Source organism: Theropithecus gelada, chromosome 10 (assembly GCF_003255815.1).
Source record: "Theropithecus gelada isolate Dixy chromosome 10, Tgel_1.0, whole genome shotgun sequence".
In the NCBI taxonomy this organism is placed as follows: domain Eukaryota; kingdom Metazoa; phylum Chordata; class Mammalia; order Primates; family Cercopithecidae; genus Theropithecus; species Theropithecus gelada.
The window spans coordinates 74,685,596-74,710,996 of record NC_037678.1 but is presented as its reverse complement, the minus strand read 5'-3'; the positions used below and the strand labels follow the sequence as shown (position 1 = coordinate 74,710,996).

General features: G+C 42.0%; 1 protein-coding gene, 1 non-coding gene and 1 pseudogene across 3 annotated transcripts in view; 2 read left to right on the top strand and 1 right to left on the bottom strand.

The window, feature by feature from the left end:
* The window catches only part of C10H20orf194 (chromosome 10 C20orf194 homolog), a 167,710-nt gene that overhangs the window by 26,372 nt on the left and 115,937 nt on the right, over positions 1–25,401 (top strand). For both annotated transcript variants that reach the window (XM_025398588.1, XM_025398587.1), the window contains exons 4-7: positions 3,856–3,980; positions 5,040–5,136; positions 6,323–6,429; positions 20,301–20,378. In XM_025398588.1, the coding sequence (XP_025254373.1) occupies positions 3,856–3,980; positions 5,040–5,136; positions 6,323–6,429; positions 20,301–20,378 (407 nt within the window). The remainder of the gene's footprint in view (positions 1–3,855; positions 3,981–5,039; positions 5,137–6,322; positions 6,430–20,300; positions 20,379–25,401) is intronic.
* Positions 17,623–18,069, top strand: LOC112632701 (annotated as a pseudogene).
* Positions 19,762–19,870, bottom strand: LOC112633952. Its single transcript, XR_003121700.1, has one exon. It is a non-coding gene; the product is annotated as a U6 spliceosomal RNA (small nuclear RNA).

The window sequence follows — 25,401 nt, the reverse complement described above, 5'->3', positions numbered from 1 at the left end:
GCTAAGGACATTACAGTACTGAAATTAAGGAAATAGTTTAAATTCTCAAAGATGTGCTTTTTTGCTTATTTTTGTTTTTATCTTCTTTTCTTTTTGAAACAGAGTCTTGCTCTGTTGCCCAGGCTGGAGTGCAGTGGTGTGATCTTGGCTCACTGCCACCTCCACCTCCTGGGTTCAAGAGATTCCTCTGCCTCAGCCTCCCAAGTAGCTGGGATTATAGGCATGCACCACCACGCTCAGCTAATTTTTGAATTTTTAGTAGAGACAGGGTTTCACCATGTTGGCCAGGCTGGTCTCCAACTCCTGACCTCAGGTGATCCCGCCTCAGCCTCCCACAAAGTGCTGAGTTTATAGCTGTGAGCCACTATGCCTAGCCTGTTTTTATCTTTTTGCCTGGCACAGTGGGTGCTTAGGAAATTAGGATTTTCCTACAAATTAATAAATTTGTTTATACAAGTAGCTGGAAAGCAGAGATCACCAGATTTCTACATTTTGATCTCATATGAGAGGGGGAAAGGCCAACATGAATTTATTTCTAAAAGCAACTTTTATTTATTTATTTATTTTGAGACAGAGTCTTGCTCTATCACCCAGGCTGGAATGCAGTGGCGTGATCCTGGCTCTCTGCCTCCTAGTTGAGTCTCCTGCCTCAGCCTCCTGAGTAGCTGGGATTACAGGCACCCGCCACCATGCCTGGCTAATTTTTGTATTTTTAGTAGGAACGGGATTTCACCATGTTGGCCACGCTGATCTTGAACTCCTGACCTCAGGTGATCCGCTTGCCTCGGCCTCACAGAGTGTTGGGATGATAGTCATGAGCCACCGCCCCAGCCTAAAAGCAACTTTTAAATAGTTTACGTATTCATCCCATTCTCATATGCTTTCCTCTTTTACCTGACTGTAAACTCTGTTAAACTTTGGTTCATGGTGATAACACCAGAGTTCTAAGAGATTTGGGGAATGCTTACTTAGGTTTAGTAACTACTGTGTTATGTCTCTTATTGGATTCTAATTCTTTGAGGCATGTTATATTTTACTGTAGAGTATAATACACACCAAAAGCCCTCAGTCGCCAGTGATATCCAACTCTCATTCCTCTGCAGGTGGTCTACAAATGACTCAGGGAAGGGCTCTTGAAGGGAGTGTGTGAGAAAGACCAATATGCTGAGAGAGGAGAGGGGCCTCCATCCCCCCCTTTGCTTCCCTTTGACTCTGGTGCTTACCTAAAGAGTCAATAGTGATGAGGCTGCTACATCCTGTGGTCCCTGGAACACCCTAGGCCTTACCAGGCATGGGGCTTAGAGTGGCTTAAAAGGCCAGACCCATGGAGTTTTATTTCAGGAGGCCACTCAGCTGTATGGTCAGATGTGGTCAGTATTTATTGGGCTTATAAGATGTTTTCATCAGGTGTGGTCTGTTACCCTGTTGGCATTGTCCTACACCTGCTGTGTCAGGTGTTCTCTGCCCCTGTGCATGTGCCTTTCTCACCTCTGACAACGTCTAGTTTCATCTTGCTAGGAGGCCTAATGGCTCTGGTTTCTGAGGCGCCATAGAATGGGGCCTCTGGTTTTCTACTGGAAGTATGACTGCCTTTGTCCTCAGTGGTCAAACTGCTTTAATATTCTACCCCATCCCATGGCTCTTCCGTTTACCTAGGTTTACTTGCATTCTTGGGATTGCTTTATTTACTTGACCCACGAGCACTGATGACTATTCCTTAAATCTGTAAGCTGCTGATCTATTTATAGAAGCTCTTTCCACTGGCCTCTACTTCCTTCCTCCCAGTCTTTCCTGCGTACAAAACTCACCACCGCACACAATAACTCTTCCTAAAGGGACAAGCAGTATTGCTGGGCCTGCAATTGCCTTAGAGCCAGATGAGCCAACAGCCAAGAGCTTTAGACACTGATGTCTGAGGAAGAACTAGTCACTGGCTATATTTGGTGCTGTTTCCCTGCCTCAGTGGCATTAGGCTATGGGGTTTCCATATGGTATTGACCTCTACAGTGAAGTACACAGCCATGTCTGGTGCCATAGATGTGACTATGTGAACACTATGCCTCAGTAGATGGAGGCTGTTCTTTGACTTGTTCTGCAACTGCATTTCCAGACCCAGAGGGCCATGGTGGTGGGAGTATTGCTTGGGGACTAGGAAATTCTTGCTGTCAACATTTGAAAGTTCTAAAATCACTTTGAAGCTGTAAACCAAAAATAAAATTCTAAGCCCTCCTACTAATCGAATGGACCCCCTTGTTGGCCAAGTGCATTCCAAAGTAAACTTGAAAAATGAGTTCAAGCCAGGATAGGGAGTGGAGGTTGGCAGTGCCTCATTGTGTTCTCTTCCTTTTGGAATTCAGGCATAAATGATCAACATTAACATTAAAACAGAGATCTTGGCCAGGTGCAGTGGCTCACGCCTGTAATCCTAACACTTCAAGAGGCCAAGGTGGCTGGATCACTTGAGCTCGGCAGTTAGAGACCAGCCTGGGCAACATGGCAAAACCCTGTCTCTACAAAAAAATACAAAAATTAGCCAGGCTTGGTGGTGCTCACCTGTAGCCCCAGCTTCTTGTGGGGCTGAGGCAGGAGGATTGCTTGAGCCTGGGAGACAGAGGTTGCAGTGAACCTATATCATGCCACTGCTCTCCAGCCTGGGAGTGAAACCCTGTCAAAAAAAAAAAGAAAGAAAAGATCTTAAGACTAACCAAATTGCTATTGTATAGCAGTGAGATACATCATGTAACAGATAACAGACAGTGAAAGAAATGTAAGTATTTTATCCTAAAATATATTCCTTTGACATATTTTAAAATGGTGCTGTAAAGCTATCTCTTGTTGGGGAAATCTACATTATGTAGAGAATCCTTTCCCTTTCCAGGTCTTTTCCTGATCCAGGGGAGATCAACTAAGAGTCTGGTCCCTTTTTAAGTCTGATAAACATTTACCTTCTATTGTTGCTGAAGCCTGCTACCTGGAGGCTTCACCTGCATAATAACCTTGGTCTCCACAATCCCTTATCTTAGCCCAGACTTTCTGTTGATTCCAGGTCTGTATTTATTTTTATTTTTATTTTTATTTTTTGAGACAGAGTCTCACTCTGTTGCCCAGTCTGGAGTGCAGTGGAGCAATCTTGGCTCACTGCAACCTCCGCCTCCCAGGTTCAAGTGACTCTCCTGCCTCAGCCTCCTTAGTAGCTGGGATTACAAGTGCATGCCACCATGCCCGGCTAATTTTTGTATTTTTTTTTTTTTTTAGTAGAGATGGGGTTTCACCATGTTGGTCAGGCTGGTCTCAAACTCCTGACCTCGTGATCCACCTGCTTCACCCTCCCAAAGTGGTAGGATTACAGGCGTGAGCCACCGCGCCCAGCCCTGATTCCAGGTCTTTAGATAATAAAACTTAACTGTTTCAACCAATTGCCAATCAAAAAATCTTTGAATCTACCTGTGACATGAAAGGACCCTTTCACTCCCAACCCCGACTTTCTGGACCAAACCAAATGTACACTTTACATGTGTTGACTGATGTCTGCTGGTAACTTCTGTTTCCCTAAAATGTCTAAAATCAAGCTGTTATCCAACCACTTTGGGTGCATGTTCTCAGGACCTCTTGGGGCTATGTCACGGGCATGTCCTTAATTTAAACTTGGCAAAATAAACTTCAAAATTGATTAAGACTTGTCTCAGATACTTTTTGGTTTATAAGGCACAGTGTTTAATTAAATAATTTTCAGTTTAGAGTTTTGTTACATTGTCTCTGAAGGAGTTTCAGTGGTTTTACTAATTATGTGGGCAGAAAATATCTAAAGGAAATGCTTTTGACAGTCTTGTGTTTTGATTTTGGTTTTTTTTACAGATGTAATTATATTGATTAAATCAGATAGCGTCCATCTGTACTGTAATCCTGTAAACTTTCGCTATCTCTTACCTTACGTGGCACATTGGAGAAATCTGCATTTCCACTGCATGACCGAAAATGAGGTAAGAAGAAAAGAGAAGACAGACACCCAGAGACACTCTAAGAATATTCTGTAAGGAAAGTGTTGATCTGAAATAGGATCGGCAATCAAATTGCAGAGTGTGATTATACAAAAAAGGTTATCTGTTTGAAGTGGAGAATTTCATATTTCATTTTGAGGCTACCTTATAAATTGTATGCCTGTGGAGTCAAAAGGAGGCTATTCAAATTGGGACCTAGTAGTAAGTTTATGAACTTACTTCTTGCCTGCTTCTTCATCACTATCCTGAACCCCTTCTCTTAGGGGATTAGTGCCTAGGGACTGCCCTGGGAGAATTTTTTTTTTTTTTTTTTTTTTTTTTTTTTTGTGGGGTACAGAGTCTCGCTTTGTTGACCAGGCTAGAGTGCAGTGGCACAATCTCGGCCCACTGCAACCTCCTCCTCCCAGATTCAAGCAATTCTCCTGTCTCAGCCTCCCGAGTAGCTGGGACTACAGGCGCCCGGCTAATTTTTTTATTTTTAGTAGAGATGGGGTTTCATTATATTGGTCAGACTAGTCTCAAACTCCTGACCTTGGGTGATCCGCCCACTTCAGCCTCCCAAAGTGCTGGGATTACAGGCGTAAGCCACATGCCTGGCCCTGTGGGAGAATTTTTTAAGCTTTCTGACATTCTTGTGTTTGAATGTCTTGGTATCTGTTTTTCTTTCCCTTTGGGCCCTTTTCAAGGGTTTGACTGGAAATCAAGTTGGGATTTGAGATTTAGGATTTCATGAAAGTTGTGACCTAATATTGGTCAAGAACACTTCTTCCCATATGAGGTTTTGGTGGATTTTTGGGGGGGTTATCTCTTGCATTTGGGTTTCCTGATCCATTTTCAGTTGATTTTCGGGTATAATATGAAATAAGGGAATGATAAGTCTTTCTGACTAGCAAATGAAAAAGATTGGCTTTGGAAACACCTTGGGTGCAGTCCTCTGTAAATGTCATTTGGGACAACTCTGATTGATAAAATGCAGAGAAAATATGGGACTTTGTGTGATACCTCTTCAGAGCTTATTTTTCGTTTGATATCTCTCTTTAGTATGAAGATGAGGAAGCTGCAGAAGAATTTAAAATTGCCAGCTTTGTGGACATGGTTCGAGACTGTAGTAGAATTGGCATTCCTTACAGCTCCCAAGGTGAGTATCTGACAGCAAGCCTTCTAGAACCTTGCTTAGATGGTGTGTGAATTGAACATCACTGCTTTTCCTTTCATTGGAGGCATTCAGCTGAGAAACCCCTTCATCTATTTTTACCAAAGATACCAAGCAGAATTAAGTATGGGGACTTTTCTATGTAAGCTTGTATTAAGTACTGTGAAGTTTCTGCAGCAACACAGCAGGCTGCCTAAAATCAGGTAGAAGAACTGATACAGAATTTAGCACAATTGACATGTCTGTATCACTTACTGTACAAAGAGTATAGTATAGATGTGGGGGCATCTTGGTAATAAGAAAGAGGGGTTTTGATAACTTCTAAAAAGATATGCTGACGTGTTTTTTTTTGTTTTTTTTTTTTTGTTTTTTGAGACGGAGTCTCGCGCTGTCGCCCAGGCTGGAGTGCAGTGGCGCGATCTCGGCTCACTGCAAGCTCCGCCTCCCGGGTTCACGCCATTCTCCTGCCTCAGCCTCCTGAGTAGCTGGGACTACAGGCGCCCGCCACCACGCCCGGCTAATTTTTTGTATTTTTAGTAGAGACGGGGTTTCACTGTGGTCTCGATCTCCTGACCTTGTGATCCACCCGCCTCGGCCTCCCAAAGTGCTGGGATTACAGGCGTGAGCCACCGCGCCCGGCCCGCTGACGTGTTTTTAAATGATGTGTAATATACAGGAGAAAAACGATCAAGTTTAACAGGGCTTATATTGTAACAACAACAAAAAGAAAAAACCTTGCACATTGAAGCTATTGTTACAAGAAAGGAACATTTTTGATTTAGTAGTTTTCCCTTGAGGATGTTGATTGGCTATGTTTCTTAAGGGAAAGGAGCCAAGTTTGGTTCTGTTAATAATTATTCCCACTGAATGATGCAAGTCAGATGTAATAGACTACTCTTATTTTTTACTTAATTACTCAGGAAACTGGAATGTTACAATATACTGTAGAGAAATCTGAATGTAACTTGTTTATGGTTTGAATTTTCCTTGGCTTTCATTTTGTATTTCTAGTTTCAATTTCTAACCTTTTTATCTGTTTGAATTTTATTTTGCTAGGTGAGGCCCTGGTGACCATGTGAAAAATGATACCTGTCTAACCATGTTAGATCAGGTTTAGACTGTTGTATTCAGGATGGTATTTGATATGTATTGTTGTATTTGATTCTTCTAGGTCACTTGCAGATATTTGATATGTTTGTGGTGGAGAAATGGCCAATTGTACAGGCCTTTGCACTTGAGGGCATTGGAGGAGATGGATTTTTTACCATGAAATATGAGGTATGTATGAAAAGCAGTATGCCAGTTTTTGTCTGCCACTGGGCGGTTTTTATGAAGAACCCTTGTGGGTGTGCATTATTATGACACCAAAAAGCTGGCAGTTACTTCCCAAGGGCATGGAGCAAGTTAAAAGACTTGAAATGGAAAATAGTTACTGCTAAAGGCTAGTCCCAGACTGAGGTCCTGTGTCCTTCTTGGAGTTTTCTCCGTCCTTCCTCTCCCTTACCCCATTCTGAGCTAACTGTTGTTCCTGTCTACTCCTGTAGCACCCTAGATTGACTTCTCCTACAGATTTTATGATCCTGTTACTACACATTTGTCACACTTGCACACCAGCCCACCCACCCTGGTCTTTGTACTGGAGGCTTCTTAAGTACAAAAACGTAACTTTGTTGTTGTTTGTATGTCAGAAATTTATATAAGTTATATAAATTGAGAACTGTTCAAGAGCAATGAAAGGGACAGTGCAGAATTTGGGTAAGGGCAATGTACCCGAGGAATGGAAAGATTAGCTTTTGTGGTAAGAACGGTGTCTTTTATTTCAGCATTCCTTGCATCTGGAAAATGACCGGCAAATATTTCTTAAGTGAGTCTGGGACAGGGGGTGGTCCAGAGTACAGATTAAGGAAAATGGCCTGATAGGTTAGCAGCATTACCACGAGTATCCATGTGCCTCCATGGGATCCTCACTGAAATGACCTGCCCAGTACAGGAAACCAGGGAAGGGGAGCATTGTCATGCTAGAAGTGGGGACATCCTGTTAGGGAGAGAGTAAGTGGGTCCCTTAGAAGTAAGGCACAGAGCTAATTTCTACCCCTCTGAGAAGTACTGGCATCCCTAGCAGATGACTGGAGGCTTGCCTGGGAGAACCACATCACATCCTCTGAAATGGAGCAGCATGGGCTGTGGGGCTGAAGGGAAGCATACCACTTGGACTCCACTTTTCTTTTTCCAAAATCACAGTATTCTCACATTGACTACAAGTAGCAGAACATCCACAAGGCTGTGGAAGCTGTCCCTACTGGGAATTAATGCTCTCTAACTTAGAAGAGTGGGGGCTTGAAGGGAGACAGGCCATAGGGGTTAGAGAAGAAACTTAATATTTTTATAATATTAATAATGGTAATATTTATTTTTAATTAATTATATGAACTAGGTCTGAGTACCTACTATATGCCAGGTACTGTTCTAAGCACTTTATGTGAATTGACTGATTTCATTCTTATAGTAACCCTCTGAGGTAGGTCCTATTTTACATCCCCATTTAAGACTGATTAAATGAATTTCCCGATTTCACACAGCTAGAGAAAGGCAGAGCTGGGGCCAGATCCAGATGGTCTGGTTTCAGAGCCTGTGCTCCTCGCCCCTGGGCTGCAGCTAGAATCACATTGGAAGAAGTGCACTGGGAGGCCACATAGTTGGTATAACCCAAATGAGAGAGGTTTTCTGACCTTAAGGTGTGTCACACTGTGAAGTCACATTCAAAAAGAATGTTATCTCCTTCCAAAAAAAAAAAAAGCCTTTGAAAAGTAATGTAGATCTTTACATTAGGATGGTGTTTTTAGGAAATGGGATGGGCCATGAAGAGGAAATGGTATACATCATAAAGGAAGAGTTACTATAGGTCTTCTCTAGGTCCTTCTTTCCACATCCTGCCCTTTTCTGTAGCTGCTCCTTTTTATTTTCAGATACTTCCTTTTGTCTCCATCTCATTCTACCCCACCTCAGTCTTCTTCTTTCCCCTGCCCTTCCCAGTACTTTGAGGTGTGGAGCAGTTTGGCCTATAGATGTGCTCTGCCAATACCCTGTCTACTCCACTCTGATGGCCTGATGACTGCCTGAGTCAGAAAGGCTCTTACTTCCTTTGCAGGCTCAGAGAAGGAGAGCTATACTTATAGCTTAATTTTTAAAAACTTGTGTTTTATTATATGGCCATACCCAGAAGAAAGTCGTTAGCCCAGATATGTTTTGTTCCTCACGTGATGGGTGCCAGCATGAGAAAGAAAGCCAAGCCTAGACACAGCTTTTACTTGGCATTTATGCTGGGCCAAACTGAGTCATCAATACAGATAATTATTTCTTCCTGGGAAGCGGTACAGGGAAGTTCCTCTGCTAAGGCATTTTCTGCCTCTAACTTCCTTCTTCTTACTCTCCCACTGCTGGAACTGTGATCTGATAATGTAAATTTACATCAACCAGCTCCACAAGGGGAGGATCCTAATAGCAAACTTCTAAATAATGAGTAACCAGTGAGCATTCATTCATCTGTTTATGGACAAATAGATCTTCATATTGAAAGCTGGAATAAGAATTAGGAAAAGGGTCAACAAAATGTAAGAAAGAGACCACAACATATTAGATGCAGGGATAGATCAGCATGCTTTAAAAAAAGATTTTCTTCAAGGAACAAAATAAATAATTGAGAAAATGTCTCTTTTTGGTACTTTTTAGGAACAAAATTTATTTAAAAAATGAGATCATCAATGAGGTGAGCAGTCAGAATTAAAAAGGGAGATGGAGGACATATAAGAAAAGATTGTAGGAAGTCTCAGAATTTATTAGTAGAATGAAAACTTGCATTAAAAAATAGATATCAAATTTAATACCCTTAAAAAATCTGATCAGTTGACACACTTGAAAAGCTTTTCCAGAATACAGAGGAAGGGGCCAAGTAGATTAAATCAATGGGGAAGATGATGATGAAGTGGAGAGTAGAGAATGGAAATTGGTGATATTGAAAGGAAAGAATTAAATTGAAGGTTGTTATGTAATAGTCTGTACCTCTCTCTACCACTCTCCTCTCCCCTCAAGTGACAAGCAACCAGACATTTGCAGATGCCACCTCCACCCTAGGAAAAACAAAGAACAGATCTGGGTGGAGGTTCTGTAAAAAAACTGAAAAGGGCCTGGTGAGTGGCTCACACTTGTAATCAAGCCTAGCACTTTGGGAGGCCAAGGCGGGAGGATCACTTGAGGGCAGGAGTTCAAGACCAGCCTGGCAACAAAAAGTTTTTAAAAATTAGTTGGGCACGGTGGCTCATGCGTGTAATCCCAGCACTTTAGGAGGTGGAGGTGGGTGGATCATGAGGTCAAGAGATGAAGACCATCTTGGCCAATATGGTGAAACCCCATCTCTACTAAAAATACAAAAATTAGCTGGGCGTGGTAGCAGGCACCTGTTACCCCAGCTACTCAGGAGGCTGAGGCAGGAGAATTACTTGAACCCAGGAGGCAGTGAGCCAAGATTGTGCCACTGCACTCCAGCCTGGGTGACGGTGTGAGACTCCATCTCAAAAAAAAAAAAAAAATTAGCTGGGCACAGTGGCATGTGCCTACAGTTCCATCTACTTGGGAGGCTGAGGCCAGAGGATAGCTTGAGCCTTGGAGCTCCAGGCTGCAGTGGGCTGATTGAACTACTGCACTCCAGCCTGAGCAACAAAGTGAGACCCTGTCTCAAAATAAATAAATAAAAATTAAATAAATAAACTGAAAGGCAAGACGAAACAAAAAGATTTCATTGGCTAGTGTAGTTTTTGCTTCCTGAGAGTAAAGCTGTTCACATTTTGGCATGTAGAATATAAGGGGATGGAGACCCAGTAATAGAAGCTCTGCTTATCAGTTATCAGGAACATACAGCTTCCAGTTAACCTTTTCATTGCCTCATTTCAAAGTATGAATAGGAAGCCAAAGATCACCAGACATTTGATTAAACAGCAATAACTCAAAAGAAAAAGATCAAGTTTTTTTTTTTAAAAACACCAGTTCGGCCGGGCGCGGTGGCTCAAGCCTGTAATCCCAGCACTTTGGGAGGCCGAGGCGGGCGGATCACGAGGTCAGCAGATCGAGACCATCCTGGCTAACATGGTGAAACCCCGTCTCTACTAAAAATACAAAAAAAAACTAGCCGGGCGTGGTGGCGGGCGCCTGTAGTCCCAGCTACTCGGAGGCTGAGGCAGGAGAATGGCCTGAACCCGGGAGGCGGAGCTTGCAGTGAGCCGAGATCGCGCCACTGCACTCCAGCCTGGGTGACACAGCGCGAGACTCCGTCTCAAAAAAAAAAAAAAAAAAAAAAAACACCAGTTCATTAAGACCCAAAGATAATTTAAGGTATAGAAGAAAAGACATAAAACCCTTTTTGGATGCCCAGAAAAATGTAAGATTTCACAACCATAGGACAAGTGAATGTTGTAATAACTGAATGTGTGGAAAATACGAGCTCTAGAAAATCATAATTGATGAAATCAATAGAGGGGTGGAAGGTAAAGTTAGGAAAGTCTTTAGAAAGGTAGAATAAAAACATCACAGTTATAGAAAATATGAGAAAAAACTTAAAAGACTTTAACTTTAAAAGTTAACTTTAGGCCGGGCTCGGTGGCTCACACCTGTAACCCCAGCACTTTGGGAGACCAAGGTGGGTGGATCAGCTGAGGTCAGGAGTTCAAGACCAGTCTGGTCAACATGGCGAGACCCCATCTCTACTAACGACAGAAAAATAGCTGGGTGTGGTGGCACATGCCTGTAGTCCCAGCTACCCGGGAGGCTGAGGCAGGAGAATTGCTCAAACCCAGGAAGTGGAGGTTGCAGTGAGCTGAGATCGCACCACTACACTCCAGCCTGGGTGACAGAGCGAGACGCCATCTCAAAAAAGAAAAAAAAAAAGTTAACTTTAAATGTTAAAAGACCGATCTAAGAATTCTAATATCCAATGAGTAGAATTTCTAGAAAGAGGAGGCAGGGATACCATAAGGAAAGAAATCTTTTTAAAAAATAAACATTTCCAATCATAAAGAGAAATAAAAGCTTTTAAATTAAATCACTTAGGTATGAATGGGAAGAGAAAAAAAAAAACCTTAATCTGTCCATGACATTTCAGACACTAAGGATAAAAGAAAATCTTTTTTTTTTTTTTTTTTTTGAGATGGAGTTTCACTCTTGTTGCCCAGGCCGGAGTGCAATGGCACAATCTTGGCTCACTGCAACCTCTGCCTCCCGGGTTCAAATGATTCTTCTGCCACAGCCTCCCAAGAAGCCAGGATTACAGGCATGCACCACCATGCCTGGCTGATTTTGTATTTTTAGTAGAAATGGGGTTTCACCATGTTGGCCAGGGTGGTCCCAAACTCCTGACCTCAGGTGATCTGCCTGCCTCAGCTTCCGAAAGTGCTGGGATTACAGGCATGAGCCACCTGTACCCAGCCTGGATGAAAGAATATCTTTAAAAGCTTCCAGGAAGGTGGTCAGTAAGATTGGCCAAAAAAGAAAAAAAAAGCTTCCTGGAAGAAAAAACAAGTCACCCACCACAAAACAACAAAAACTGGTTCCCAAACCAACAAACCCCCCCCCCCAAAACAAAAACACAACCACAAACAAAATAATGAAACAATGGTCTTCAAGAAACTAGGCATCAGGCAGTGAGGAATCCTGATTCCCTGAGTGATGGAAACAATCAAGGTGAGCCCCGTGATGGTACTAGCTTATTACTTTGAGAAAGTTTGCAGACACAGCATAGAGAAGAGAGTACCCAGGTGGAGCCCAGTGCACTCCCTGAGTTAGGAGATGCAGCTGGGAGTCTCGGGAAACCAAAGCAGTTAGAGTACTAAAGAGGAAAGAACCATCCAAAGATTCCCCTTTCACTAGTCAGTACTCAGCAGAGTATTGATCCATGTTGTCATGTATGTGGTAACTACTCAAAGTCAAGAGAAGCCTGTCTGAAAGGATTCGAGGATAGTGCCTGATGTGTGTGTTCAGGGCTGAGAACAGTGCCTGTTTTCACCAGTTAGACTGGAAAAACACATACAGGCCTATCTTAATTTATTGTGCCTTGGTTTGTTGCACTTTGTAGATATTGCATTTTTTTTTTTTAACAAATTGATCGTTTGTGGCAGCCTGCATCCAGCAAGCCTGCTGGCTCCATTTTTCCAACAGCATGTGCTCACTTTGTGTCTCTGTGTCACATTTTGGTAATTCTCATAATATTTCAAGCTTTTTTATTATTGTTATATCTGTTATGATAATCCATGATGAGTGATCTTTGATGTTACCATCGGAATTGTTTTGGGACGCCACAAACAGCACCCATATGAAATGATGAACTTAATAAATGGGTGTGTTCTGGCGCTTCACTGGCTGTTCCCTCATTTTTTGCTTTCTTCTCTGACTTCCCTATTCCTTGACCGTAACAATATTGAAATTAGGCCAATTAATAACCTTTATTGTAACCCCAGCACTTTGGGAGACCAAGGTGGGCGGATCACCTGAGGTCAGGAGTTCAAGACCAGTCTGGTCAACACAGCGAGACCCCGTCTCTACTAACAGTAGAAAAATAGCCGGGTGGCCAATAAAGGTTCAAGGGAAAGGAAGAGTCACAATTATCTCATTTTAAATCAAAAGCTGGAAATGGTTAAGCTTGGTGAAGGAGGCATGTCGAAAGCCAAGACAGGCTGAAAGCTAGACCTCTTGCACCAAACTGCTAAGTTGTGAATGCGAAGGAAAAGTTCTTGAAGGAAACTAAAAGCACTACTTCAGTGAACACAAATTATAAGAAAGTGAAACAACCATATTGCTGATATGGAGAAAGTTTGAGTGGTCTGGTTAAAAGATCAAACCAACCATAACATTCCCTTAAACCAAAGCCTAATCCAGAGCAAAGCCCTAATTCTCTTTAATGTAAAGCCTGAGAATGTTGAGGAAGCCGCAGAAGAAAAGTTTAAAGCTAGCAGAGCTTGATTTATGAGGTTAAAGGAAAGAAGCTGTCTCTATAACATAAAAGTGCAAGATGAAGCAGTAAGTGCTGATTTAGAAGCTGCAACAAGTTATTCAGAAGATCTACCTAAGATACTTGATGAAGGTGGCTACAATAAACAACAGATTTTCAGTGCGGACAACAGCCTTGTATAAGAAGATGATGCCATCTAGGACTTTCTTTTTTATTTTATTTTTTTATTTTTGAGACAGAGTCTCGCCGTGTTGCCCAGCCTGGAGTGCAGTGGTGTTATCACGGCTCACTGCAGCCTTGACCTCCCAAACTCAAGCCATCCTCCCACCTCAGCCTCCCAACTAGCTGTGACTACAGGGGTACACCACCATGCCCAGCTAACGTTTCTATTTTTTGTGGAAATGGAGTCTCACCATGTTGCCAGGGCTGGTCTTGAACTCCTGGGCTCAAGTGATCCTCCCACCTCGGCCTCCCAAAGTGCTGGGATTACATGTGTGAGCCACAGCGCCCAGCCTGTAGGACTTTCATAAATAGAGAGAAGTCAGTGCCTAGCTTCAAAGGACAGCCTGACTCTCTTGTTAGGGGCCATTGCAGCTGGTGACTTTTAAGTTGAAGTCATTGCTCATTTACCATTCTGGAAATCCTAGGGCCCTTAGGGATTATGCTAAATCTACTCTGTGCTCTTTAAATGGATCACCAAAGCCTGGATGATAGCACATCTGTTTACAGCATGACTTACTGAATATTTTAAGCCCACTGTTGAGTCCTACTGCTCAGAAAAAAAGATTCCTTTCAAATATTACTGCTGATTGACAGTGCAGCTAGACACCAAAGAGCTCTAATGGAGGTGTACAAGAGAATTAATGTTGTTTCATGCCTACTAATGCAACATCCATTCTGCAGCCCATGGATCAAGGAGTCATTTCGACTTTAAAGGCTTATTACTTAAGAAATACATTTTGTTAGGCAATAGACTCCTCTGATGGATCTGGGCAAAAAAAAAAAAAGGAAAGCCTTCTCAAAAAGATTCATCAATCTAGATGACGTTAAGAGCATTCATGATTCATAGGAGGATGTCACAATATTGACATTAACAGGAGTTTGTGAGAAGTGGATTCCAGATCTCATGAATGACTTTGAGGGGTTCAAGACTTCAGTAAAGGGAGTCACTGCAGATTTGGTAGAAATAGCAAGACAACTAGAATTAGAAGTGGAGCCTGAAGATGTGACTGACTTGCTGCAATCCCATGTTTAAAACTTGAAATGGATGGGGAGTTGCTTCTTCTGGATGAGTAAAGAAAGTGGTTTCTTGAGATGGACTCTACTCCTGGTGAAGATGCTGTGAACATTGTTGAAATGTCAACAAAGGACTTAGAATATTCCGCAAACTTAGTTAATAAAGCAGTGGCATGGTTTGAGAGGATTGACTCCAATTTTGAAAAAAGTTCTACTGTGGGTAAAATGCTAGCAAGGCCAGGCATGGTGGCTCACGCCTGTAATCCTAGCACTTTGGGAGGCCAAGGTGGGCGGATCACCTGAGGTCAGAAGTTCAAGACCAGCCTGACCAACATGGTGAAACCCTCTACTATAAATACAAAAATTAGCTGGGTGTGGTGGTACGCACCTGTAATCCCAGCTACTCAGGAGACTGAGGCAAGAGAATCGCTTGAACCCAGGAGACAGAGGTTGCAGTGAGCCGCAATCACGCCCCTGGTCTCCAGCCTGGGCAACAGACCAAGACTCCTCCTAAAAATAAATAAATAAATAAAATGTTATCAAATAGCCTGACATATTACAGAGAAGTCTTTTGTGAAAGTAAGAGTCAACTGATGCGGCAAAACTTCATTGTTGTCTTATTTTAAGAAATTGCTGCTGGCACAGTGGATCATGCCTGTAATCCTAGTACTTTGGGAGACTGAGGCAAGAGGATCACTTGAGACTAGGAGTTCAAGATCAACCTGGGCAACATAACATGATCCCATCTTTACAAAAACAGATTTTTGTTTTAATTAGTTGGCATGATGGTGCACCTGTAGTTCTAGCTACTCGGGAGGCTAAGCCGGGAGGATTGCTTGAGAAGGAAGCAGTCTTTCTGGAGGATTGCTCCATAAGTCAAGGCTGCAGTGAGCTATGATTGCGCCACTGCACTCCAACCTGGGTAACAGAACGAGACTCTATTTCAAAAAAATGAAAAGAAGGAGAGAGAGAAAGAGAGGAAGGAAAGGAAAGGAAAGGAAGGGGAGGGAAAGGGATTGCCACAGCCTCTCAACCTTCAGCAGCCAACACCCTGATCAGTCAGCAGGCATCAATATGGAGGCAAGACCCTCCACCAGCAAAATGGTTATGACCCACTGAAGGCTCAGTTGACTGTTCACATTTTTTAGTAATAAAGTATTTTAAAATTAAGGTATGTACATTTGATTTTTTTAGATGTGTTATTGCTAAAAAAATAGACTTTAATAGACTATGGTACGTTGTAAACATAACTTTTATATGTACTAGGAAACCAAAATATGTGTGTGACTTGCTTTATTGCATTATTCACTTTATTATAGTGATTTGGAACCAAGCCTGCAATAGCTCTCAGGTATGCCTGTAATTCACTGGGCCCTGGGTAGAGCACTCAGCAGGATTTTGTCTCAGTAGCAGGGAAAAATCAACCCTGCACTGAGCAGTGGCTTCAGACCTTCCTAATAATTCATAAAAGGAGGACCCCAAAGGATCAAACTGTTTTGTAGTAACTTAACTGCTTTCCAGGACAAAGCATAAGAATATGTATAGGAATACCAAAATATTTAGCACCCAGCAAGGTAAAATTCATAGTGTCTGGCATCCAGAGATCATCAGGCTTTAAAAAAGCAGGAAAACACAATTGATAATGAGGTAATCAGTCTTCAAAATTGGCCTAGAATTGACAGAAATATTAGAAGACAAGGACATTAAAACAGTTATTATAACTGCATTTCATGTGTTCAAGAGGCTAGAGAAAAGACTGAGTCATAGAATATATAAAAAGAGACCCACAACTGGGTGCAGTGCCGTGTGCCTGTAGTCTCAGCCATTCAGGAGGCTGAGGCAGGAGGATCACTTGCACCCAAGAGTTCAAGGCCAGCCTGGGCAACATAGCAAGACCGCTGTCTCAAAAACAAAACAAAACAAAAATTCAAACTTCTAGAGATGAAAACTACAGCGTCTAAGATGAGAAATACACTGGATAATAATGAATGTAATAATTGAGAATTTTTTTAAGAGGAAATATACACTAGATGAGATTAATGACAGATTGGATAATGCCAAAGAAAAGATTAGTGAATTTGAAGCCATAGCATTAGAAACTATCCAAGGTGAAGTGCAGAGAAAATAAAGAATCCAAAGTCATAGTCATGAGGACAGCATAAAGACATTTTATGTCTTTTTGTTTTGTTTTGTTTTCCTTTTTGTGGAGAACAGGGTCTCTCTATATTGCCCAGGCGGGTCTTGGACTCCTGGGCTCATACTGTCCTCCTGCCTCTGCCTCCCTGAGAGCTGGGATTACAGGTGTGAGAAAAGTTTGCTTTGCATTAATCTTTTTTTTTTCTTTCTTTTTTGAGATGGAGTCTCACTCTGTCACCCAGGCTGGAGAGCAAAGGCACGATCTTGGCTCACTGCAACCTCCGCCTTCTGGGTTCAAGTGATTCTCCTGCCTCAGCCTCCCAAGTAGCTGAGATTACAGGTGTGTGCCACCACACCTGGCTAATTTTTGTATTTTTAGTAGCAAGGGGTTTCACCATGTTGGCCAGGCTGGTCTTGAACTCCTGACCTCAGGTGATCTGTCCGCCTCAGCCTCCCAAATTGCTGGGATTACAAGCATGAGCCACTGTGCCCAGCCTGCATTAATCCTTTCTTAGCTATTGGATAACGTGTTCCACCAAACAAGGTAGTTAACCAAGAAAGAGGAGACAAGTAAACCACAGAGCCAAATCCATCAACTGAGAGCTCCAGGATGATATTAAAGAATGTGAATGTCCAGCCAGAATGAGGTAGAAGAAAGGGAATTTGATAGAGTTTCTGATATGTTTAAATCAGTAGTTCTCAATCGGGGTGAATTTGTCTTCTCCTTCCCCGTAGGCATTTGACAATGTTTGGAAATATTTTTGGTTTGCATTGTGTGGGGGAGGTGTTTTAGGCAGCTAGTGAGGGCCTGCAATGCACAGGGCAACCCCATAGAACAAAGAAATATCAAGCCCAAAATGAAAATAGTGTTACTGTTGAGACACCCTGGAGTAGGCAAATTGGATGGGGCTGTTAGAAAAAAACAGAATTGATTTGTAAAAAAAAGTATACAGGTGAAAAAAATGAAGCTGTTAGTACTTCTAAGAATAATAATAAAGCAAATTGGAATGTAAAATGTACTTAGCCTGCAGTAAATACTATTTACATGGTTTTAACATTGTAAACAATAATTATTAATAAACCACTTCAAGTGACAGCAACGCAAGATGACAGCCACAACGGGCTCACTAGTAAAAGTCCCTTGCAATTTCTGACTGTTGGAAGAACTTGAAGAAAGCCAGAAAGGAGTAGGAGATGACACAGTTAGCTGGGGTCTAGAAGATTACGAAGACATGACACTTACAACATGGACAGGGATGATAATTGGGCCTCCAAGAACAATTTATGAAAACCGAATATATAGCCTTAAAATAGAATATGGACCTAAATACTCAGAAACACCCCCCCCCCCGTAAGATTTGTAACAAAAAATTAATATGAATGGAGTTAATAGTTTTAATGGAGGGGTGGACGCAAGAGCCATATCAGTGCTATCAAAATGGCAGAATTCATATAGCATCAAAGTTGTCCTGCAAGAGCGTCGGCACCTAATGATGTCTAAAGAAAATATGAAACTCCCTCAGCCACCTGAAGGACAGTGTTAGAGCAATTAATCAAAAAGAAAAACCACAGCCCTTCCCCTTTCCCCCGACATTGAATTTAAGCAGTCTTCATTTTTCACAGTAATAAATTTTCTAGATATGTCTTGTAGACCTCTGAGTACTGGAAAGGAAGCTCCCATTCAAAGGAAGTTAAGATACTGTAAATGATACTAATTTTTTGTCCATTTGGAATATGTAAGTTGTGCTATAACAAATCATCCTGTCAAGTGTAGCCACTGTCCACGTAGTTGAACTTCTGGGATCAAGAAAGTCTGTTTAAATTGATTCCCATCATAACTGGTGGGGCACATCTAACTCAACTGGGAAAAGACACATCACACAATCACCTTGCTGCTGATTACATGGCCTGGGGTCTCTGCCTTTTCCCCTTATCCTCCCACCTCCCACTTTCCCTGCAACAACAGCCCTCTGGCCTGGAGGGCTTGTTAGAGTAGATGTGAAGGCTTCAGGTCATAGCCTGTGGGACTACAGCTGGGTATGTGGGGTGCTTTGCCTGCACTCCTGGTTTCTTAAAGTCTTAAGTGATGCCCCTTAAGGATGCCATCATCCTTTCCCCCACACTCCTTCGCTTCCGCCTTTGGCCAAAGCATAGATTGTAACCCCTCTACTCCCCTCTGAGATTGGCCTTTGGTGAGGAATTCAGAGCTTTCCCCGTATCTTCTCTCCCCCACCTTTATCAAGGGGTGCTGTTTTTTATTCCGTCCTCCTCAAGTTGCTTTTTGCACCATCACCACCTAACACCTTCCATGACACTTCCTTGCTTTGGCCAGAAGCCATCAGGTAAGGTTAGAAAGAGTCTTTGACCTCCCTTTGTTTAGTTTTGGAACCGTACTTACTCACTCTCCACCAGCCTGGGAAATGGGTATTGGGTCCTCAGCCCTGCCACTCTGCTGTCATCAGCTGATGCATTGTTTTTAACTCAGGTTTTGATAAGGTGAAAATAATAGTCACCAGGGTTACTCAGACCTGCCAGCTCTCAGAGTCCTTGGTGGTTAAACTTGGAGAAGGGCCACATAAAGACACTTGGAAGCACACATGATCCCTCTGAATTGTTTTACTTTCCTGTAATTGCTTTTGCTTTTTAAAATCGAAGTTTTAAACAGGGCTTTCATTTGGTCATCCTTGCAATCCACTGGGGTCTAGTTTGGAATCTGACAACTGGAACAAAAAGAACCCTGAATCTGGTGCATGCCTTGGTTTTGGTACTGCTGCTGCTTCTCAAGATCCTCAGCAGGGATTAAGAAAGAACCAGGTGTGCACAGCAGATCCCTGAAATTGGCAGGCTTGACCTCCTGGCAAATTGCTTTGTCTTTCCACTTTCTGTTCAGGACCACTAAATGCTGATGCATACCAAAATAAAAGCAATTCATTGTGTAAAAAAATTATTAATAAGCCAAAAAAGTCATTTTATGATTTTAAATGATGTTAGGATATGTGTGTGTAAACAGTTTGGGGGCCGGGCACGGTGGTTCACACTTGTAATCCCAGCACTTTGGTAGGCTGAGATGGGTGGATTGCTTGAGCCTGAGAGTTTGAGAAAGAAACAGTTTGGGAATAGGAATGGATGTAGAAGAACTACATCTTTGCCAGAAGTCAATATTTAGTTTCTAAAGAAAATGAAGTGAGTTCTAAGTGGTTGTTTCGTTTTTTAAAAAATTATTTTTTGAAAATGTGGAATGCTTTATGAATTTACATGTCATCCTTGGAATTTGCATGTCCTCCTTGCACAGGGGCCATGGTAATCTTCTCTGTATCCTTCCAATTTTAATATATGTGCTGCTGAAGGGAGCACCTAAGTGTTTGCTTATGAGGAGTGAGACTAGTCAGGGTTTGTGAAAGGTTGGAGTCGGGGATTACCATTTTTTTTTATAAGCCTTTTGTACCGTTTGATTTTTAAAGCATGGACATGGATTTTTTGATTAAAATTTTATTTAAAACAAAGGCAAAAAATACACAATATACAAGTCTATATGTGCATATGTGTGTGTATAAGTATATATGTGCCCATTATTGAAGATAATCGGTACCAAAGTTTCTGAAAAAATAGTTTCCTTGTATGGGAAAACATTATATGTATAGGTCTAATATAATTGATAAAATTTTGATTTATTCTATTCACACTAGTTTACACCAAAAGAGTCATTTCTGAACATCAGAAAATAATTCCGATTGTCCTAATGATATTGACTTAATTATTTCAATGTTTTTGCTCTCTGTTGCAGTTGCAGGATGTGAGTTTGAATCTATGGAATGTCTACAGCAAGATGGATCCTATGTCTCTGGAGAGTTTGCTTTCAGATGTAAGGAGCCAAACAGTAACTTTTAAATATTAGTATACGTCCAGCTCAGTGACCTGCTAGTGATCTTTAATTTGAAGAAATGCAAAGTATACTTTAGTTTGCCTTAGTCAAAAAATAGAGCAGTTTCTTTCTTGATTATTGTCTTGAATTCCTTGGGGTTATGAAGGAGCCTGGCAAGTGACACTGCTCCCTCTTCCACTCTGAGGTAATCTCACTGGAGGCAAAACCAGGGCCTCCTGCCTGGCCTTAGGTTTAGGTTTTTACCTAAAGGTATTCTTTCTGTTGGACTGGACTTTATAAAAACAATGCAGAAGGCTTTCTCTGGCATGAAAAGATAAAAAGATGAGATTATGGCTTAAAGGAATCAAGGATTAGAGCTGGGGGCAAACTTTTTCTGTGAAAGTCTAGTTAGTGATATTTTAGCCTTTGTGTGCCTTACGGTCTCAGTGGCAACTACTTGACAATGCCACAGTAGCATGAAAATAGCTCTAGACAGTCTTTAAACAAATGGGTATGTCTGTGTTCCCAGGAAACTATTTACAAAAATACATGGCCTGTCTATATCAGGATTGGGGGGAAATTTGCAATGAGGAGCAACAAACAGACCTAAAGCTTTAGGACTCTGTACTCTGGTTAGGCTGGTCAGTAGTGTCTCTCGGTGGCTGTAGATCGATATGCATGGTCATGGACTTAGAATTAGCCATTTCTCCAAGGAGCTTCAGTGCAATTAGCGAGGAACAATATTTAACAACCAAGATCTGGGCATTAGGTATGTTTCTTGCTTCTGTGGGGACATTGGTTTTAGGCCCTTTGAGTGGGCATGCTGAGAAAATAAAGTAAAAGAATCATAAGGAAAGGAAAAGATACAGTTTCAAAAATTGTATTTCCTTGAAAGCACAGAAGGTTTGAATCTACATATTGAAAAGTGCAGACCGGGCACAGTGGCTCACGCCTGGTGAGGAGGCTGAGGCAGGCAGATTACCTGAGGTCAGGAGTACAAGACCAGCCTGGCCAACATGGTGAAACCCCATTTCTACTAAAAATACAAAAATTAGCCAGGCACAATGATGCACTCCTGTAATCCCCACTACTCAGGAGGCTGAGGCAGGAGAATCGCTTGAATCCAGGAGGTGGAGGTTACAGTGAGCTGAGATCATGCCCCTATACTTCAGCCTGGGTGACAGAGCAAGACTCTATCTATAAAAAAGAAAAGAGGTCAGGTGCGGTGGCTCACACCTGTAGTCCCAGCACTTCAAGAGGCCAAGGCGGGTAGATCACGAGGTCAGGAGATGAAGACCATCCTGACTAAAAATACAAAAAATTAGTCAGGTGTGGTGGTGGACACCTGTAGTCCCAGCTACTCGGGAGGCTGAGGTAGGAGAATGGCAGGAACCCGGGAGGCAGAGCTTGCAGTGAGCCGAGATCCACCACCACACTCCAGCCTGGGTGACAGAGCAAGACTCCGTCTCAAGAAAACAAAAAAGAAAAGGATATACCATGCCCCAGAGAAAATTGTCCAACAATGGTCAACACTGAGACATATTTTAATAAAGTTACTAGACTTCGCCCCAAGCCCTGAATCCCCCCAAAAAACAGTAAAATCCGTTGGCATCCAGGTACAGATAAACTAGAAAAATGCAGGGTGGCCTTGAGTTTCTCCATAGCAGAAAAAAAATGAAGCAAAACACCTATAATAAAATCCTCAACAAAAACATAACACCCACATTTTATTTTATTTATTTAAAATGTGTGTGTGTGTGTGTGTGTGTGTGTATATATATATTTAGAGACAGGGTCTTGCTGTGTTGCCCAAGTTGGAGTGCAGCAGTGATCATAGCTCACTACAGGCTTGAACTCCTGAGCTCAAGTGATTCTTGCACCTCAGCCTCCTGAGGAGCTGGGACTACAGACGTGCATCACCACACCTGGCTAATTTTTTGTTTTTCTCTAGAGATCAGGTATTGCTGTGTTGCCCAGGGTGGTCTTGAATTGCTGGAACCTGGGTGGCAGAGGTTGCAGTGAGCCAAGATTGTGCCATTGCACTCCAGCCCAGGCAACAACAGCGAGATTCCATCTTAAAAAAAAAAAAAAACCTGAAAAACTAAGTAATAAAGATATAAATAACAGCACAAAGTGAAATGAACAGTAAAAGATAAAGGTGGATGGGTGAGGAAGGAGGGAGTAGGAAAAAGAAGTACACTAATTTTATTATTGAACATGGTCAGAGATTAAGGAAATTGAGCATTAAGGTTTTTCTTTCTTTCTTTTTTTTTTGAGACGGAGTCTCGCTCTGTCACCCAGGCTGGATTGCAGTGGCACAATCTTGCTCACTGCACACTCCACCTCCCGGGTTCCTGCCATTCTCCTGCCTCTGCCTCTCGAGTAGCTGGGACTACAGGCGCCTGCCACCACGCCCAGCTATTTTTTTTTGTATTTTTAGTAGAGACCGAGTTTCACCGTGTTGTCCAGGATGGTCTTGATCTCCTGACCTCATAATCCGCCCGCCTCAGCCTCTCAAAGTGCTGGGATATAGGCGTTAAACACCGCGCCCGGCCCGAGCATTAAGGTTTTTACATTAGTTACAAGGTAAACACTAGCACTCAGTAATAATTTTTTGTTTTGTTTTGTTTTTGAGACAGAGTCTCACTCTGTTACCCAGGCTGGAGTGTAGTGGCGTGATCTTGGCTCACTGCACCCTCCACCCTACAGGTTCAAGCGATTCTCCTGCCTTAGCCTCCTGAGTAGCTGGGATTACAGGCACATGCCACCACACCGGGCTAATTTTGTATTTTTACTGGAGACGGGGTTTTGCCGTGTTGGCCAGGCTGGTCTTGAATTCCTGACCTTGAGTGATCTGCCCACCTTGGCCTCCCAAAGTGCTGGGATTACAGGCCTGAGCCACCACGCCCGGCCTCAGTAATAATTTAAATAATGAAAACACTATATATCAGAGTATTTGAGAAACAGCTAACGGAGTGCTTATAAGAAATTTTTAATTGAAAATAAGTAGCCAAGTGAAGAAGGGGAGAAGAGTAAGGAAAGAATTCACTGCATGGAGAGCAGAAAATAATGAAATAGAACATAGGAAAGTGGTAGAACTCATACATAATGCCAGCACTGGTACTTTGAACCTGAGAAAATGAAATAGAGAAACCGTTAGCTTAATTGTGGTAGGTTATATATTTTTTTATAACTTTTTTTCCCCTTCATGCCCTTGTTGTAGTTGACAGTGAGTATTCTTTCCTTTACACTGTTGGCGCTGGTCATATGGAAGGTGATTGGTCATAACATGACATATCTGACCAGAGGCCTTCGGTGTTCTTGTGTAATTTTTCTTGCCCTCTTACACTCTTGCCATGAGAACTTTTCCCAGGTAGTTGCTGCTTTATGTGTCGGTCCTGAAATGACACACATAGAACAGACTGTAACAGCCCAGCTGAGCCATAGCCAGCCTGCAGACCTGTAAGCAATAACCTGACTAATAAACTCATCTAACAAGAAAAAAAGGGAGAAAGCAGAAATTTCAAAAGAAGAAAAAAGAGGGCAGTGATAGAACAAGGAAGTTACATAAGAAAGTAATTGCGTCACTTCAATGCAAATACATTTGGTTAAAGGTTAATTAAAATAGGCCCCAGGATAGATAGAAAATCTAAAATAACTGATTTTAAAAAGGCAGAGAAATTACCAGGAACACATTTCATGAGTGAATTCTCCTAAAACCTTCAAATATAGTTTGAGAGCTATTTAAAAGTTCAGATCCAGCCAGGTTCTGAACTGGGTTCTGAATTCAGGCAGGGTTAGTGGCTCACGCCTGTAATCGCAGCACTTTGGGAGGCTGAGGCAAGTGGATCACCTGAGGTCAGGAGTTCGAGACCAGCCTGGCCAACATGGTGAAACCTCTTCTCTACTGAAAATACAAAAATTAGCTGGGCATGGTGGCACATGCCTGTAATCCCAGCTACTTGGGAGGCTGAGGCAGGAGAATCACTCGAACTCGAGAGATGGAGGTTGCAGTGAGCTGAGATCGTGCCTCCAGCCTGGGCAACAGAGCGAGACTCTGTCTAAATAAATAAATAAAAGTTCAGATCCTACCATTAAAACATTTTAATGTAGTGATGAACTAAATCAGACCGGACAGCACTGAAAAAGAACATCTTGCAAACTTTTAATGAAATTAGCTAAAAAAAAAAATTCAGACAGTACTGGATCTGAAAAAAAAAAAAGAAATTAGCTGTTATCAAAACTCATAAAAAGAAACTGAAGAAAATGAAGACTACAGACCACTATTATGAATATTGATACCAGTATTTTAAGTTAAATATTAGCAAACAGAACCTAGTATCATATTAAAATAAAATTCTATGAAGTAGGGTTTTTTAAGGGTTCTATATTTAGTTAAATATCTGGAAATCTATTAGTGTAATTGCTATACGAATTTTTCCTCTTGGAGCCTTTTATAATGACTCCATAGATACTAAAAAAGGCATTTGATAAAACTGAACATCTGTTCTATTTAAAAATTTCTTTTTTTTTTTTGAAAGAGAGTCTCACTGTCACCCAGACTGGAATACAGTGGTGCAATCTCAGCTCACTGCAGCCTCCACCTCCCGGGTTCAAGTGATCTCATACCTCAGCCTCCTGAGTAGCTGGGGCTACAGGTGTGCGTCACCATGCCTGGCTAATTTTTGTATTTTTAATAGAGACGGGGTTTCACCATGTTGACCAGGCTCGTCTCAAACTCCTGACTTTAGGTGATCTGCCTGCCTCGGCCTCCTAAAGTGCTGGGATTCTAGGCATTAGCCACCGAACCCAGCCTCTGTTTAAACATTTCTAATTAAAGAAGAGTGTAAAAGAAAAATAACATCTGAAATTTTTGGTTTTTAAAAAAACATCATCATCCCCTGGCTAACCTAATTATGAAAAAAAGTGAAAATGCACAAATATACAGAGAATATAAGAATTAGGAAGACCAATTTAACCACAGATAAAGAAGAGAGACAGGTAATTTAGTAGTATCTGCATG